Source organism: Sphaeramia orbicularis, chromosome 15, assembly GCF_902148855.1.
Source record: "Sphaeramia orbicularis chromosome 15, fSphaOr1.1, whole genome shotgun sequence".
Classification (NCBI taxonomy): Eukaryota; Metazoa; Chordata; class Actinopteri; order Kurtiformes; family Apogonidae; genus Sphaeramia; species Sphaeramia orbicularis.
In genome coordinates, this window is record NC_043971.1 from 34,243,769 (window position 1) to 34,261,916 (window position 18,148).

Here is an 18,148-nt window from a genome sequence, read left to right on the forward strand (position 1 = left end):
TATGTAAATATACCCCATACTTCAATATCTAACTATCATCAAATGCATTTTGATGTACAAATATGTAAATGCTCGTAGAACTACAAGTGCACCACTATAGCCTCTTGTCAAGGCCACTCACTTGCATATGATGATATGAAAACAAAACACATTAGCATCAGTATAATCTAAAATTGATCCACAACATTAGAAAGAGAGGGAAGTGTCCTCCATTTTCACAAAAAATAAATAAGAAACCAGATATTTTCGTTACGCCTGAGCTACCCAGGGCCCTTCAGAGGTCGCGGGCCCCTGGGCAATTGCCCAGTTGCCCATATGGTTAATCCGGGTTTGGGATTAGTGGATCAACAGGTATTAAACAGTATAGATCAGTAGATGATTTTGGTCATAGATGGATGTTTGGGTCTTTATGGGTTAAAACAAGAGGAAAATTTGGAGTTGTTATTAGGTCATTATACTATTATTTCAATTTTCTGGCCCCTGAACTAAAACAAAGTCGGAACCCTTTGACTTTTCTTGTTCTCAGTGTAATTTTTGCACTTCTAATTCACCCCACTGGCCGGATTGGATCCTTTGGTGGGCTGGGATTGGCTTGAGGATTGTATGTTTTTTTTTTTTTTTTTTTTTAATTTAAGTGAGCAGTACATAACAAAACATGTGAAAGACATGACAACAAATAAGAAACATGATAAGGATTTTTTTTTCTTCTTTTTTATCACACACACACACACACACACACACACACACACACACAATGTATAATGATGAATATATGATTGGTATCTGTTTTGGTGGACCCTATATTTGACACCCCTGCTTTAACCCTTTCATGCATACTGGTCACTACAGTGGATGGTTATTCTCCAGCTCTTCTCTTATATATTCATGGGTTTTGTTGTTTTAGTTCCATATCAGCCGACACAGTGGACGCTTATGCACCATCCCATAATACATTGTAATTCATACCATTACTGTAACTTTGCAGATCAGGTTGATAAACCTAATCTGCAGTAACATGTGTTAAATCTAATATTTATTAGACTGCAATCAACACTTTTCTTAATCAAAAAGGGTTTTTTTGCATATTGTCTGCATGAAGTTAGTAATAACTAGTATTAGAGTATGTTAAAATGTGAGAAAACATCAGATTAGCTGAATGAAAAATGTTTTTATTTCATAGTTTATCACTTTCTGATGATGGGGTTTAAACACATGGGGGGTTTTTTGCTTCAAAAATTGGTGTCCAGCTGAGGGGACATTTTTGTACCTCCATGAAAAATAGGTTCATAAAAAAATTTCAATCGCATTGTTTTTTTCCACCCCTAAAGAGAAAAAAAAAACACTCAGGAAAAAAACTCAACTAAGGTTCTTATAATTCATGCATGAAAGGGTTAATGCATTCTGGAAGCGGCCACACGATGTCACTATTGAGTCCGATGCGGAGACCAGCTGACGGACGTCCCATGTAAACACAGCCTCCATGGCCTGCAGCTCCGGTCAGATGTGCTGCAATGATACAGATCAAAAACCGGATGAGGTACAGCTCAGTGGCGCTCGCCGCTGTCAGGCTGTTCTCCTCTGGTCCCACCAAGAACCCCGTCGTGTTTCTGGACATCGAGGCTGACGGTGAGCCTCTTGGGAGAATAATTATCGAGGTAGTTAGCCTGTTAGCATTAGCTTCTCCGGAGGACCTTGGTGTCACCTGGGGACGTAATGCTCAAACATGTACCCAAGGGATTTCTTACATTTCATATCTTATGCTTTAATTTTAATTTTATTTGCTTTTTTTGCAGTTAAATGCTGATGTAGTGCCAAAGACCGCAGGTATGTATTATCATGTTTTATTTTTTAATTTTACACACAATTTATTCAATCTTAGGAGTTTTTGTGTGAAGACTGTTAGCTGCTACCTCTGATTTATGTTCAGAATTATTGAAAGAAAATGATTTTGACAGAAAACTTCAGAGCCCTGTGCACGGGAGAACATGGTTTTGGATATAAGGGCAGTGTGTTTCACAGAGTCATACCTGGCTTCATGTGTCAGGTGAGATTTAACGCAATGCAAACATTAACTCATTTGTTTTGGGAATGTGCCTTTTGTCAGATTTTCTGGTGTGATATGAATCTTTTTTTAAATTGAAAGCTGGATATTTCTTTTAACTTCAAAATTGAAAATATTTTATTTGGTTTCTTTATTACTGATTTGCCTACTCGGAAATTGTTTATTCTTAATTTAATTTCCTTATTAGCCAAATTTCATATACATGCCAGCAAATTTGCCAGTCAGAAACCCAGCTTTATGGTCTTTAAAGCTTATTTAAAATCCTACCTAGACACACTTAACTTTTGCACTAACCCTAAAGCTGTGAAGACTAAAGCCTTATGTGACGAATTTAAGTTGTAAACTTATTTATTTATTTATTTATTTATTTATTTTTTCTCGTTTATTCCTTTACTTTTATTTATTTAATTTACTTACCTATATATGTATTTATATTTAATTTTTTCCTGCCTCACCTCGAGCATTATGTTTTCTCCATGCCATGTTCTGTTCTATGTGTATATGTTATTATGTAAATAAAGTATGAAAAAAAAAAAAAAAAAAAAAAAAAGATTTAAGGCGATGCATCGCAGATCCAGACTGAGCATGCGCAGTGTTGCTTACTGACATGTTTTCCTATTTCAGGGAGGAGACTTTACCAAACACAACGGCACAGGAGGGAAATCTATTTATGGGACTAAGTTTAAAGATGAAAACTTCAAATTAAAACACACTGAACCAGGTATGCAACTGAAATAAATAACCACAATTCACCTTTGTAGAGAATAAAGTTTTATCCATCCTTGCAGTGGTAGAAGAAGCATTCAGATTAAGTAAGAGTATTAATATCACACTGTGAATGTACTCCACTGAGAGTAAAAGTTGTGCATTCAAATAGTTCCTGAAGTATCATCAACAAAATGTAGTTGAAGTATGAAAAGTCTAAATAGTCATCGTGCAGTAAAATGGTACCTGTCAGTGTTAAGTATTATACACAGAATTGGATTAATTTTATTTCTGTACATGTTTAGACTTGAGCTCAGATTATCAGATGTATCTGAGTCCATCTGAATGCTACTGAATGCATCATTCTATAAGGTCATCATATATATGTTTGGAGCCACTGTCCAGTAAAAAAAACCATGTATCTATAAAAAGTTAACTTTTAAAAAAGAATGTATTTAACTTTAGAAGGAGGAATGTAGCACATAACAGAACAATCTGTAGAAATTTGAACTCCAAATAAGTCAAGACATTAGTTTTCTGGTCTACTAGAACATTTTGACTGGTTCGTCATGATTACATCCAAAGAAAAGCAGAGATACAAACAGATTTTTTATGATTTATTAAAGTCTTAAACATTAATTGTAACTTTATAGCCATAACAAAAATCATATTCCTTCTGAGCTTCTCTTAAGTCAACCAAAACCTTTGGAAAATTTTAGCTTGTCCTCGTTCATTCAAAAGATATTTTTAGTCCAATTTCTTTTTATGACTTTTTCTTTCTTAGCAAACATGACACACTGTGCACCCTAATTCCCAATTATGAGCAAAGAAATTTTCAACATAAATAAATAAAAATAATTAGCATAAACTTATCTCAATGCTTTATAATGCATCATTATTTTATTTTAATAATTTGGCTGCTGGCAGAAGAAGATGGATGAATTTGGCTCTTACACATGTTTCACACATTTAAAATCAACATATTTGGAGATATGATTGGAATATGAAAAATAAAGCCATCAGACAAATGTAGTGGAGTAAAATATGCAATGTTTGCCTCTGAGACGTAGTGGAGTAGAAATAGTCTACAAGTTACATTTACAGGTACAAGTGAAATGACTTTATTATTATTTTATTTCATCACTACATCCCTGATTCATTAACTGCTTTCTCTACTCGTTAACTAAAGTGTTAGGCATGTGTTTATCTGTTTTCATCACCATTTTATGTCTTATTTCTCATTTAATCAGGATTATTGATGGTGCAATTTCTACGAGCGTTGTATTTGTGTATTTTTCTGCATATCCACTAGATGGCACCACCTGTTCTCTTATTAGACTTTAAACTCCAGGCTATATGGATTTTGCAATCCCCAGGTGAATGACCTACTTTTTATTGAATCAACATGCAATCAAAATAACTTCTTTTTTAAAATAAACTTAACCCACATTCTTATTATTTGGTACTTCTTTTTAAAGCGTTGTGTAACCACAGTTTGTGTCAGTTTAGGGAAAACAGAAACAGGCCTTTACATAACCCTGTTGTTGACCTGTGTTTGTTTCCATCCCTCTCCCGTAAGGCCTTAACATGGTTTTCATGTGATAAGCGGTAAAATGAGGTTATCACGTAGTTAAAATTACCTGTTGGTTTGTCTTTTTTTGTGCAGGAATACTTTCAATGGCGAATTCAGGGCCAAACACCAACGGCTCCCAGTTTTTCATCTGTACAGTCAAAACTGAATGGTAAATAGTTAAAGTTGTATGTATTTTGTGAACTTCTGCAGTCACTTACAGTCTGCTCTATCAAATATAACAAACTGTAATCACTTACAAGTGTCTGAGGTCTCATTTTGTGTCTTTGGTTCACAGGCTTGATGGTAAACATGTGGTGTTCGGGCAGGTAAAGGAAGGTATGGACATCGTCACCAAGATGGAATCTTTTGGTTTACATGATGGTGGTGTGATCAAGAAAATTGTCATCACTGACTGTGGGGAGATCAAGTAACACACATGGACTTCTGCAGAATGACTCAGTATGCAGACATTTATTTACTTTATCCTGTCTGCTGTGTTCAGAACATCTTAACAGGGAACTGTAACAGGTCAACCCCTGTTACTTTGTTAATCATAAACTTTCAAGATGAATTATTTGAAGGCTCAAAATCAGATGGAAAATTTTAGATATTAAATGTTATAAAACCATGCTCGTCGATTCACAGAAGTCTTAATCGGCAGTATTTTGCATGTAATATAAAATGATGAGTAATCTACTTTGTAAAATGATTCTATACTGTATTTGTGGTACATTCACTGCCAAATAAAAACATTTTTTGTATTTCACTAGCTCTGATTTGCATGGGCTGTTCCCTCTTCTTGTGCCACCATCTCCACTGGTTTTAAAGCTTCCTGGAAATGATCCAACATCTTTTTTTAGACGCCTGTTCTCCTGCACCACTTCCTGTCCATCAGAGCAGGATGTGACATCATGTGACATCCACCTACCGTGAGGCTGAAGTATCACATGAACACAGTTTGACACATGATAGACCTGTGGGCTATACAGACCTCTCTGGATCCTGCGAGTGCAGATGATTTCATTCTCTGGAGTCATAAAGAAACCTGAAAATGTCTTTAGCTTGTATGTGGGCTTCTCTAACTCTGCCTCTCTTCATTATTTGAAACACAGAGTGGCTCCGGGAGAGAGACAAGAGAGGGGGAGGAAAGAGGCCAGGACACGTCTCCGAGCCAGAGACTGGGTGGTGCTGCTTATCGAGCTAATACTTTATGAAAGTAAATAATGAAGCGACGTAAAAAAGCAGCTCTTGCCCCTAAATGAAACCATATGCGCACTGACCTTCCACCGTTTGTTTGAATTCTCAGATTACATTGTTGCTATAGAGACTTTTCAGTTCTCACTCTGTTTGAGCTAGAGATGTTGTAACAAACTTGATATAATTTGGGTCCCCACCCTCTGGTTTAGTTTTAGCTATTTGGAATGCATGTCCAATATTATGCATGGAAACTTGGCTTGAAGGAAGGTAGAGCTGTGGCCAACACTTAATACACATGCAACAACAATGACATCTTTACAACTGGTACAATCTGGTTCTTTAGCTGTAAATGTCTACATTTATTACAGTACACCATGTCAGCTGGTGTCCATCTTGTGTGTTTGTTTGCCACAAACAGACAGAAAAGTGTTGAAATCATGTCCTGGGAGTTCAGCATGTCTGTTGTCTGTCAGCACGTCCACAGACCCCCTGGATGACGGAGCAAAAACCAACCTTTGAGAAAGTCTTAAAGCACCACAGGCACTGCACGGCTTCATGAAAACACACTTATTTGCAATCTCTGCACTCAGATTAGTTTAAGGCTTCAAGCTTGGAGAAGCGTGGAGAGAAACAGTGCGGTGTTTTCAGAACTTAAACTTTATGTAATGAATGTTATATGGCCAGGAGCAGTCAGAAAAACATGTTGCTTTTGGCTGAAATCAAATCCCCAAGTGAACACCTCCCAGTTACTGGTAACAACAATTCAACGCTGGGCCCCAAACAAATAAAACCACAAAATCAAAGCATTCCTAATTCAATATGACTTTTATTCGTCAAACTCTCAACAGCACTAAAGCACTAAAATGTCTTCCCGACTAACAAATAAGGCACATTTTGGAATGCCGTTTCATGGACATGAAAAAACAGACCTGTGGTCTACTCTCGAAACCATGACTGTCTTTGTTTCCCAAAATCATTGTCTTCCCGACCCCACGCCTGTGTTCTGTCCAATTCAAATATTACATTATTGCAATATTGCATTACAAATATCTCAAGTGATACAGACAGTAAAGAATACAAACATAACTTTCCAATTGACCACATTAAGTGTTAACACATTACATTCAGTAAATATGTATTATTTGTAGAGGCTACACTAGCAGTAAATGAAATATCTCATGACTAATAACAATCAGGAGTTGCCGATAATGTTAAAAACAATATGTACTGTAGCAAACTACTGTAAAGTATTTAAATAAAGTATACATTGCACAAAATATAGTTCATTCAAAACCAAACACATGCACATGCAAACTCTAGAATAGTTCTTTGTCACACACACTTTCTTGACAAAAGTATACACTCCCTAAACTACTAATAACACCGTAACATTTTATAATAATTCCTTGTCTTTGCTGCTTTAAGCAAACTACATCTCACAGTTTAATGTGCTTATACAGTGGTGAGTATCCATCACTAATTAAGAAAAAAAAATATTCTGCATGTTAACACAATATATCTTCATAATATTGTAGTTACTGCTTACAAAATGAATACACGTGGCTGTATGGATGTAAATGGCAGCACATAATTAGTTACATATAGCATCTGATAACATTGAGGGTTATTCAACACTGATAACATCATAAAAACAAAAACACAAAAATACAATGGCTTATAATTGAGAACGGGTATTAATTATGTACCAGCTTTTTAATAATATTCTATGTAGACATCAATATTTCCTTCTTAGTGTAACTTTGTTGCATATTCTATACAAAAAGTGTTGTAAAAAATCTTTTCATAAATATTTCTGCAGGATAAACCCCTCAGATTATTGTAAAACATCAAAGAAAAAAAAAAACTCCCAGCTTTGTTTATTTCTCAGCAATAGGCCCTTCTTCACACAAAAAAGCTTCAATATTGCATAACACTTCAAAAGAGCTACTATCCTTGAAAATGATGGCCATCAAATATATACATAAAACGGTCTTTTGTAAATATCTTGTTAGGGAAATAACTCTTGAGTTTTTTGCAGATTGCTTTAAAATTTTCAACATCTAGCAAGTGTTCCAAAATACACATCTCATTCATAGAAAATAACAAATTTTAACTGAAAAGGTACTAGAAAAGTCAAGTATATGTAATTCAAGACACTGTGTCTAAAAGCAGAGATTTCTTTTTTCAAATATGTAGCATCAGCTGCTTCCGTTGGCTCTTGGTTTGCCATTAAATGACCTCCTCATAATATGGCAGAACCCTCAAATGGCATTTTTTCACCACTTATTTTTTATTCCTGTTCAACCACAATGCTGTCAATCACAAATGTATTGTTTGTTGTTGATGAAGTGATTTCATAAGGCATCATTGGTATCTCTTCCTCTCACTGCAGCCACATGTTTTAATGGGGATAATACGTTGCAGGTTTAATGTCCTTTAAAGTTAGTGTCATCACAATAGAGCAACAGAAAAAAAAAAAAAACTACTGCAGTAAGAAAATGGATTGTTCCCAACTGTGACAGGCTAGGATGAACTTTCATTTACTTCATAGTTTCTATGCACAACTGCCAATTCTTCATCTGACCTTTTATAGATGTAAAGTAACTAAATGATCCATATAAAATGCAGAGGTACCAATTTCAGCCACTGCAGTCTCAGCAAGCGACCATGTCTATTTTCTGACAAAACCAAACGGTTCTTGGATAAACAGAACTACAATAGATAAAAAAAAAAAAAACATAAAACGTGAGGTCCACAGATTCATGTGCGACTCCTTTCTGTTGTGACTAAGAAATAACATCTTTGTTGATATTCCATGACAACAGACCACAGTAGGACTGTGTGTTTTCCAGCTGGGAAATGCTGGTGCAGCCTGAGCCTCCACAGCAAAGTGTGTCGCTGCGAACACCCACCATAACACTTCAAAATGCTAATGAAGCAAATATGTATAATCCTCTAGTCCTCAGTCACATCTTCAACTTGCATAAAACTTTCTATACAACACAATTTTCCACATGTACACATGCTACTCAAGTCACAAGCCTATTCTTCTCTTCCAGATTTTTTTCTTAAAAAGGCCGTCTTGTCTTTATCTTTATACTTCAGAGTGATTACATTTTTTTTATAAGGCACAGTTTGCTACAGTATAAAATATAGTCAATCATCTTTTGTAAGGCTAGACATATAGTACATACAAAAATATGTTCAGAATTTACTGCTTTGATAAAAATATAAGAGAGTACAGAAGCTTCCTTAATTTTACAGTTTATCATTTTATAGTTTTACTCTAATTATTCATTGTCGTATATGTCATGTAAACAGAATAAAGTGGGCAGGATGTGTTTTTTTTTCTTTCTTTAAATACAGAAAATAATGTGTCAACTTCATTATCACTTTCCCTATATCATTGAGCATCATCATATCACAAATCCACCTTTCCATATTTGTTTTAGTATTCTTTAACCAACCCCTCCATCTCTCCACCTCCCTCTGGACACTCTTTAAACTGTAATCAGCTGTTGGACATAGTTTTTAAGGGTGCAAGCCCCTGGAAAAGTTTCCATTTAGCTTCACTGTCATTCCACAACACCGCTAAGCCTTCCAGGCATCAGTTAGGCACTAAAATGTCAACTCAGATGTCTTTCCTTCAAACAAACCATTGTATTTTTCTAATTAGCGGCAAGAAGTGAATAAGGCTTTACATGTGGACAGTTAAACCTCTAAAATCATACTAATGAAATTGTGGCAACCAGTTCATTTCTTACATCATTTTCAGAAAAACATTCCTCATACAACACGAGCAAGAAACTGTGGATGGCTAAATATATATGTATTTTTGTTAATTTGGAGGAAAAACTGTGATTTGAAATGAACAAAACTAACCTATCTCTATCTGGCAATAGATAAATGAGGTTTTGTGTGGCAATAAAAATACTTTGGGGACGAAAAATGAAAAAATCTGTTAGCAAACGAGGAGCGATCATACGCGACTGAACCTACAGTAGTTTCTAAAGACACTTGGAAGCAGTTAAACAATATTGTGGTATACAAACATACAAAAACATTACTTCATGTCCCAGTTAAAAGTTCAAATTGCACACTAGACAACAAGAAAATAAATAGGCCAAATGTAAGCTAGGGATGTTTGGCACAATATCCCTCAGTTAATTCACAGTTAATAAGATGTGCTGTTGACCCTAATACGGCAAGACATCAGAGACCTTGTGTATATTATACCATCCCAGGAGGCCGGGTTATACGTTCATCACATTACCACGCACTTCACTTGACAGGGAAATGGAAGGCAGATCTCTGTAAACACAAAGCCAACAAACCCCAAAGTGAGGTAATCTTTTGAACAATACTGTCAGTGACACCAATGAAATACTAATACTGTGCACGCTGCTAGTTCATAAATGCAATGATTAAGTCTGGATGAATGGGTTTACAAGGCATTTAGAGTCACTGAATTTGGCAACTTTTAGCTTCTTATGAAGAGCACTTAGATAGGGATTATTCTTCAGCAAAGATCCTAGCTTGTTTCTTTAGGATATAACCATCAATACTGTCAAAATATTACAATAATGACTTAAATCTGTGTTGCGCAGGTGTTTGGGAGAGGGGTAGAGGGTTCAGATAGGAGGGTTAGAGCTACCGTCTACATTTGAGGCTTGTGAGAAAGACAGAACAGAGGAGGAAAAGGACGCCACACTGGGTCCAGGGTGAAGGTCAGAAGTGAAAAGCCTCGGTGGAGGATGAGCAATAGGACTTGGGGGACACACAAGTTGCTCTCTGATGAGGATATAGATGATTATTGCACACGACGGCAGTAGTAGCCCAGGACTTTACATTTCTCACACAGGTGCTGGGGGTGCTCCTTGCTCTGGTCAGAAACATCCAGGCCATCTGGCTTCTCTAAAGGGCGCTGAGGATAAAAACAGAGGAACTGCAATGAGTCATGAGGTATTAAACACCAAAGAACGCATACCAAGAGTGGAAGAAGTGTTAACATCCTTTACTTAAAGGTTGTCTCTGTAAGATTTGTGTGTGCTTATGTGACGTTTGTTTTGGAGTCAGTGTTGTGAGTGGGAGCTGGTCGTCTGTTGACATTAGCGGACTACATTTCTAAGCTAACTGTATATAGTCTGGTGCACTGGTACAGCAGAAGCTGAGTTAAAGAGAGCCACTAAAGAACTCTGGAGCACATAAAAGATCAGAAAATTTGCCGAATCTTGCACAATCTTATGTCAGTCCTGTTTTGATGGATGCAAGCAGCAGAGACAGTGTTATCTCATGGCCACAAAACAGATTGCAACATAAACTTCACTTCAGTACAAACCGTGTACTACAGTACTACTACTATGATGTGAAAATATTCTTCATAACATTGCATCGTATAAGTATGTCTTATCAGCAAAATGCTCTTAAAGGTTCAATATGTAAGATGTGTTGTACTTATGTGAAGTTTGTGTTGTGCTGGGAGTGTTTATTCACATTAGCAGACTTCTGAAGCTAGCAGCTGTTGTGGTGATGGAAATACTTAAGAACTTTTAGCAGAAAACCACCCAGAGTCCTAGAAATGAACGTATAGGCTGTTATTATGGATTTAGGAACCAGAGACTGTCATTAGCTTAGACCTAGACCTTCGGCACAAAACAGGCTCTAAAACGTCCCATAAGCACAAAAATACATGTAAATCTTAGTGCACCATTAAATAAATGCATTAATGCCACAATGTAAAACATTCTGCATTCAAAAACTTGCTTTAGTAAATGTATGTAAGTTTAATCTATAAAGTTAAAAAAAAAAAAAAAAAAACTGAACCAAGTATGAGTATATATTTTTTGTTTTTAGAAAAACCTGAAAATGTTGGCTTAGGCCATTACTGTAAGAAGGTGATGACATGTAAGAGTGTTTCTTCACACTGGCAGACTTCTAAATTACTTGTATACTGTTACTGCTACTACGGAGGTGGTGAAAAATTTGGATTTTTGCAGAAAAAACACTGAATTCTAGAAATCAATATACAGGCTGCAATTTTAGATATAGGCAATGGAAAGGATCTCAACAAATGATGGGCTTTCAGCACAAAACAGATTCCCACACAAACTTCAGTTAAGGACAAAATGCATATCTTAAATATTAAAACTATTAAATATGAAACGCTTTAATATTCTGATGATATAATGTTTAACATACTGCTGTACTAATGGATATGTTGTATTTTACTGCTATAGATGTATAATGTTAAGTTCATTTTAACTATTTAATTTTGTATTGATTAGTGTAATCTACAGCAAAGCATCATATTCTATGAGATCATATTGTTTGTGGTGTTGCTATCTTGTGACAACCATGTATCTGTAGGAAGTCAATTTGTAATGAACTCAGAAAACAGGCCTTTTTTCAACTTTTTGACAGTGCATTTTCCAGCTAATCAGAGTGTATTTGTCATAAGGAGGAGAATTTTTTCAAACTCCAATCGACATATTTGGAGATACATAGTCAAGTGGGGTAAAAAGTACAGTTTTTCCCTCAGAGATGTAATGGAGTAGAAGTAGAAAGTTGGACAACTACATCAAATTGGCATGTAAGTAAAAGTAGAAGAGATGCACACTTAACAACCAACTCTTTGTCTGAGTTTCGAAGGCTGTTTATTTGGCACCAGTATTTACTTGCCTATATATTCCAACTGCTTGGCCCCAAACATTTCTCGCATATTCTTCACAGACCAGACGTGTACTTTGCACAATTAGTTGCAGAGATATGGCAGTGCACCATCAACTCTGGAAACTTGTGTTGCATTTTAACAACCTGATATTAAGGAAAAAGCTCCAACACGCATTTGATCATCATGACCTGTATGGAAATATCAGCAAAACACCACAGCAACAAATGACTTTTTTGGAATGATTTTCAAGGACAAAGGGAGTGAAAACAGAGCCAGAACATTTAACAGTCAGCTTGGAATATTTTATTTCTCAACAATTGTGTCTTAGGCCTTTTTATAAAACCACTACTTACTCTGAGTGGTCTAACTTAAGGAAACCAGGTTACCACGGGTCAGTAGAAGGAGATATTTCACTCTGCTGCTAATGAGTCTGCCAGGAAGTATTGAGACTTTACTATCGGTGCGTCAAAGACATTAAGTCCTTGTGGAAAACTGGAAAATCTGATGTATGTTTTTTTTTTTTTTTTTACAGGGGTCCCTTTAGCAGAGGCAGAGAGCTGGGTTCAAGCCCCTCTGCTGCAGGTTTGCTTCTCTGCTGAAGTGTCCTTGAGCACAAAAGTGAGGCTGCTTTGTCGCTGAACCTGCGCTGTGAGCTCTTTCCACGGGGCAAATGAAAGGAAAAATTTTCAGCGAGGATCATATTTTCTGGCTTGTGTTTTTGGCACAGAAAAGATCGCATTAAAGAATTTTCACCGGCTCCAAATGTACTACAGAATAATCTTAAGGGGGTGATCTGAAATACATATTCAGTATATTTATGGGAATCTTCAGGGAGGAGGGTGAAAAGAGAACAGAGAGGCTAAGCTTTTTGATACTTGAGTACATGGAGGTTAGTGGTCCATTTCAAACGCTGACAGGGGGGAAATATGTTAAGTGGGTGACATTGCAAATGCAGGGAATTTGCTTGGCTGTGTGTAGCTTTGCCACAAGACACGCAGCGAAAAGAGAGAGGTTTTAACTTGAGACAAAACAGCTTATAGGATAGGAAATACTCACTTCCAAATAGTTTTCATTAGAGTCTAAGCGATGTAGGGAGACGTCACATCTGACATCTACCTTCACTAAATAACCTACAATCTCAGAATATATTATACGTCAACTTTCCATTGTTTGGAAATGTTGTGACTGCCTGCCAGACATTTACAGCAAATCCATTGAGCAATGTCCCTTTGCTGGTTCACTTCATGTAAGTGTTAACAGAGCGGATCGCAGTCAGCCGAGGTATTCACAGAGGCAACGGGGGCCTCAAGCAGTCATCCTAATTTTATTTCAGGAAGTGGAATTGGAAGAATGTGGAAAAGCATAAATATCAAAAGATGAAGTGTTGGGGGTAAATATATCTCTGGCTGAAGAAAACAGAGAGGATTCTTTCTCAGGAGATCCATGTCTCCGCTGTGAGGAACATTTTCAAGAGGTTTAGCTGAACAGACAAGCATGTTAATTCCCTCTGAGTGTTTCTAAAAAATATACCCCATAGCATCTTTGTTAATTGGTTAATAATATGAAATATGAGGAGAATTTGCACAGCTGGAAGCCAAAACTACCCCGGAGTTAGTTTGCATCTGTAAATCATTAATAAAAATGAAATATATATATATGTTCTTTTTGGGGTTGGATAACATTTAGTACATAATCCCCAAATTTGATCATGCAATTACTTTATTAAATTCTAGTTTATGACCAAAGTTGCAATGGCATTTCTTTGTGGTATGATTTTTATTTTGTTTTAATGAGGCCATCTGGAGTATCCTCAAGATAATATGCAGCTGTGCAGAAGCAGAGTCTGTACTCAGTTAAAAGTGGTCAAGTCGGTCCAGTAAACCACTTAAAACTGAAACGTGTGAGAAAGCTTTTCAGACTTCAGTTCAGCTGAAAAGGATCATTATGTTTTTCAATGTTAATCTGTCAATTAATTATTTCTCCTGAATGTACAGATTTAGGCCAAGTGTTTACACTGGAATACAAGGCAAAGTGCATTCTAATATCACTACTTTCTTTTTTTAATTTGCATTGTCCAAACTTTTCCTTATTTGAGGTTGTAGTTTTTCAAAATCGATTAGCTCAGGGATCTACAACCATTACCTTCCAAACAGCCATTTTACCCCTCTTCCACTAAAGAGAAACAGCCGGGAGCCGCAAAACATAACACAATTTAAACAGTTTTATAAGAATTGTTCTACTAATAATAATGGATTAGATTTCTATAGCGCTGTTCAAGGCACTCAAAGCGCAGGCTGATGGAAGCGTGGCTGCCAATTCGCACCAAACTGCCCCTCCGACCACCACCAAACATTCATACGCATTCATACACCAGTGTGAGTGACACTGGAGGCAGGGTGGGTGAAGTGTCTTGCCCAAGGACACAATGGCACATGACTAGGACAGAGCGGGATTCAAACCGCCAACCCTTTGGTTATTCAACAACCCATTCTACCTCTTGAGCCATAGCCACCCTATTTCTATTTGTACCTGTTATAACAAAGGAAAACACCAAACAGGAATGTAGTGGGCATGTGTGGGCCTACTTTAAAATGAATTAAACACTGAACTATGCAGGCCTGTGTGAGTCCTTCCCATATTTGTGTAAAATTAGTAAAAGTAAAAATACGGCCAAGGGTCCTGTTGTCCAATGGCATGTTTAAAGATATTAATTGACAATCCTTTGACCTTTCAAGGTTACTCAAGGTCAAAGGTCATGGCACCAAATGAAAGCCCATATGTGACTTCCTATTTATTGCCAATAGTAAGTATATCAATATCTTCAACTGTTTTCAAGTTATAAAACTTTGAAATTTGTTGCATTATAAACTAATGGGGATTTTTAAAATTTCAAAAATTCATAAAAAAATTTTCAGAATTGATATTTCCCAATTCTTTGAACAAACTTGGTAGACCTTACCCTAAAGATGTTCCATAACAAATATCAAGTCATTCTGACAGAAGGTTTCGGAGAGGGTTCTTGAAAAATTGTTTACAGACGGATGATGGACTGACAATGGACAGACAATGGATGGACGACAACTGACACCAATAGTCCATCAGACCTTCGCGCCGTTGGACTAAAAGTCTAGCCCTCTTTAATATGAATAAAACATATCCCAGCAGGTTGGCAGCTTAAAAAAGTAAACATAAAGCCAGGAATGTTTGTGACTGTAGTCCATTTCAGTGTATAGTTCAGCTATTTGGTCAATAAAACATCCCAAAGTTGTGAAAATAGGATGTCCTGAAATGACACATTTGACTCAAAACCCAAATATATCCAGTTTTTACTGTCATAGAGAATGAAATTACCCAAACTGAAAAATTCTGATGACTGTTACATGGTAAATGGTAAATAGACTGCACTTATATAGAGCATTTTTTACACTTTCATGGTGCCCAAAGCGCTTTACAAAGCCTCACATTCACCCATTCACGCACACATTCATACACCAGTGTGCGGCTGCTGCCATGCAAGACGATAGTTGTCAACCAATTGATTAACCTTTGCAGCTCTAGATTTTAGTGGAAATTATGCTTTAATGCAGATATTTATTTTAAGGTGTAAGTACCTGTTTGTGTGGATAGACATTAATGTGGCACTTGATACATTCTTGTCCCATGTTGGCCCAGGAGTTGCCGCTCATCCACTTCCTCTTACACTTGGGACACTTGTATTCCCCGAAACATCTTTTCTTGCCCTGGTAAGGCGTCAGTCCCTCTCCTTTGGGTCTGGCCTGTGAAGAAAAAAAAAAAGAATTATAAAGCAGAAATTCTTTGAAGCGGGCGGATGAACTACATCCACATGTGGGGAAAACATTACTTTTACATTCTTGAGATAATGCAGCTTAAGGAATGCACAGAGCGCTCTGAAAAATGCCGTGCAGAAAGATATTTAAGAGCAATGTTTTGCAGCTCGATAATGGATGCTGAGCACTGACAGCAGGGTGTGTCCGTCCATGCTGTATTAATATATCCAACTTCATCATACAGCACACTCCTACACAGAATTTTGGCACAATATGTGGTTGTGTAATTTGACATTTACTTCCATTACAGCTGTGTTAAATTACTCCTCTGATTCTCATGAGGGAGATGATTACGAACAGTCAGTCAGCCATGAAAAAGCACAAGCCCGAGGGCAATATTTTGGGAAGGGCCTCTCCGATGACGTCCACATTGGCAACTTTATTTAGGCCACTATAGCAGCATTGGGGGAGGAAGGGCTCGTTTTTTCCCCTAAAAGCGTGTCGCAAACTAAGGTCCTGCTTATGTCATCAGTAGGGGTGATCACAAATTGTTCCTCATCATGCCAAAAGAAACCCAACTGCGCACTGATTAGTTAGTTTGTTGGAGCTTGTCATTATCAATTTGGAGCTCACTCATAAAAGCAGAAAAAAAGACATTTCAGATCTTGTGTTGAATAAACCAAACATCTGCCTGGTTGTTATCAGTCTGGAAACAACTATTTTTCTAAACAAAAACTTTCCTTTTGGAAAATAATGTGGTAGCAACAAAAAGAATACTCTATCTCAGATCTGAAAAATGCTTTCATGCCTAGATGGATATCTGATATGACAAAAGGAGGTAATTTTAATGCACAGCATGCAACTGGTGGCAGTTTTCCAGAAGGTTAGGAAATGTGCTCTCGAAATGAAACCAGACCTGTCCAGTCGGGTCCAGATTCCCCTGCAAGCCTACAGATTGTTTTCTTAATCACTTTTACATTGACTGCAGATTTGAAGGTTTATCTAGGAGGTTCAGGGTGCTGAGAGGAGGGGTACAATCTGTATCCCCTGTCCTCCCTCATTCTGTCCCAGTTCTTGTATGAGTAATAGGAACTTTAATCAGCAGCATCTGGCGCTGTCCTAACAGACGTCAGCACTTTGCATCACCACCAGCGAGCCAACGCTAAGTACGAGCGGCTGTGCTTCAATCCGACCCTCAACAGCATGACCTCAACCCCACTGTCAGCCTCGCATCTCCCACTGTGACAGCACACAGACTGGAAAATCTGACTTCTACTGGCCTGCAGCGCAGCAGTCTATACACACTGACAGGGTTTTCTTAATGCAATCAATGGGTGATCTCAAAGACAATGCCATGGCAACACTGTGCTTGGATGGTGTCCGATGAATGATCAAGTTAAAGTGTGATCCATCTATAAACAGGCAGTCACTTTCACTTTTAAAAATGCCAAAATAAAGAAGATGTTTCAGGTTTTTGCTGTGTTGCATCTTCTAGAATCCAACTGACCTGTGGTGTAACATCTTCACTGTTTGGTAAAGGTAGGATTCTCCAGGTGGTATGAGCATAAATCTAGTTAATCATCTGGAAAGCTGAAGTTGAACTGAGTCCATGCTGATTTCCTGTTACAGCTCTTTGTTCAAATGTAAAAATCTCTCCCTGATGCTGCAGCCAGGACTCAGCAGGACAGAAACAGCACTCATCTTCCTCATGACCATTCCTCCCCTGCCTCATGCTGTGTACTGGGTCTGGCCTTGGCCTTCGACCGCACATCATGTTCCTTCGCCTGCACTTGAGCGCTTTCAGATCAGCCAAAATCCCCTGTTACAACCAATTTGAAGATGCTCCTTTTGCTTCCTGCTCCTTTGCATGAAATTATCTACAAAAATAGGTGTATCTGGGAACCAAAAATTAGCATGGTAAAGGGATGAATACAAAAGATAATAAAACTTCTAATTTGCATTCAAAATGTTAACTACAATACAATGCTTAAATCAGAGTGAATGATAATATGGTGACATTAATGGGTTAATAACTGGATATTATAATATCATATACTCTATGGTGTAAAACCTTAAAAATTACATTAACGTCACTTGGTGTGTGATTTATCTAAACATGCCACAATACAGGGCTGTGTGATTTCATTGTCACC

The 18,148-nt window shown here is 37.3% G+C and overlaps 2 protein-coding genes across 3 annotated transcripts in view; one reads left to right on the plus strand and one right to left on the minus strand.

Moving 5' to 3' along the window:
* Positions 1-1,446: 1,446 nt before the first annotated feature.
* On the plus strand, positions 1,447-5,109 carry ppifa (peptidylprolyl isomerase Fa). The gene is made up of 6 exons (XM_030155624.1): positions 1,447-1,655; positions 1,794-1,824; positions 1,956-2,044; positions 2,687-2,783; positions 4,434-4,509; positions 4,636-5,109. Exons 1-6 carry the CDS (start codon positions 1,512-1,514, stop codon positions 4,769-4,771), a joined length of 573 nt encoding a protein of 190 aa, XP_030011484.1. The 5' UTR covers positions 1,447-1,511; the 3' UTR covers positions 4,772-5,109.
* A 1,234-nt stretch (positions 5,110-6,343) lies between these two features.
* The window catches only part of zcchc24 (zinc finger, CCHC domain containing 24), a 44,821-nt gene continuing 33,016 nt past the window's right edge, over positions 6,344-18,148 (minus strand). The window contains exons 3-5 of one of the 2 annotated variants that reach the window (XM_030155623.1): positions 15,819-15,983; positions 10,386-10,461; positions 6,344-9,848 (exon numbers count right to left, since the gene is read on the minus strand). In XM_030155623.1, coding sequence (XP_030011483.1) covers positions 9,847-9,848; positions 10,386-10,461; positions 15,819-15,983 — 243 coding nt within the window. In that variant the 3' untranslated portion in view covers positions 6,344-9,846. Of the gene's footprint in view, positions 10,462-15,818; positions 15,984-18,148 lie in introns of both variants that reach the window. The other variant, XM_030155622.1, reaches the window with a different exon arrangement.

Coding starts and splice junctions, on each gene's coding strand:
- ppifa (XM_030155624.1), top strand. CDS start 1,512: ATGATACAGATCAAAAACCGGATGAGGTACAGCTCAGTGGCGCTCGCC. Junction 2,045..2,686: donor TACCTGGCTTCATGTGTCAG/GTGAGATTTAAC, acceptor TTCCTATTTCAG/GGAGGAGACTTTACCAAACA. Junction 2,784..4,433: donor ATTAAAACACACTGAACCAG/GTATGCAACTGA, acceptor TTTTTTGTGCAG/GAATACTTTCAATGGCGAAT.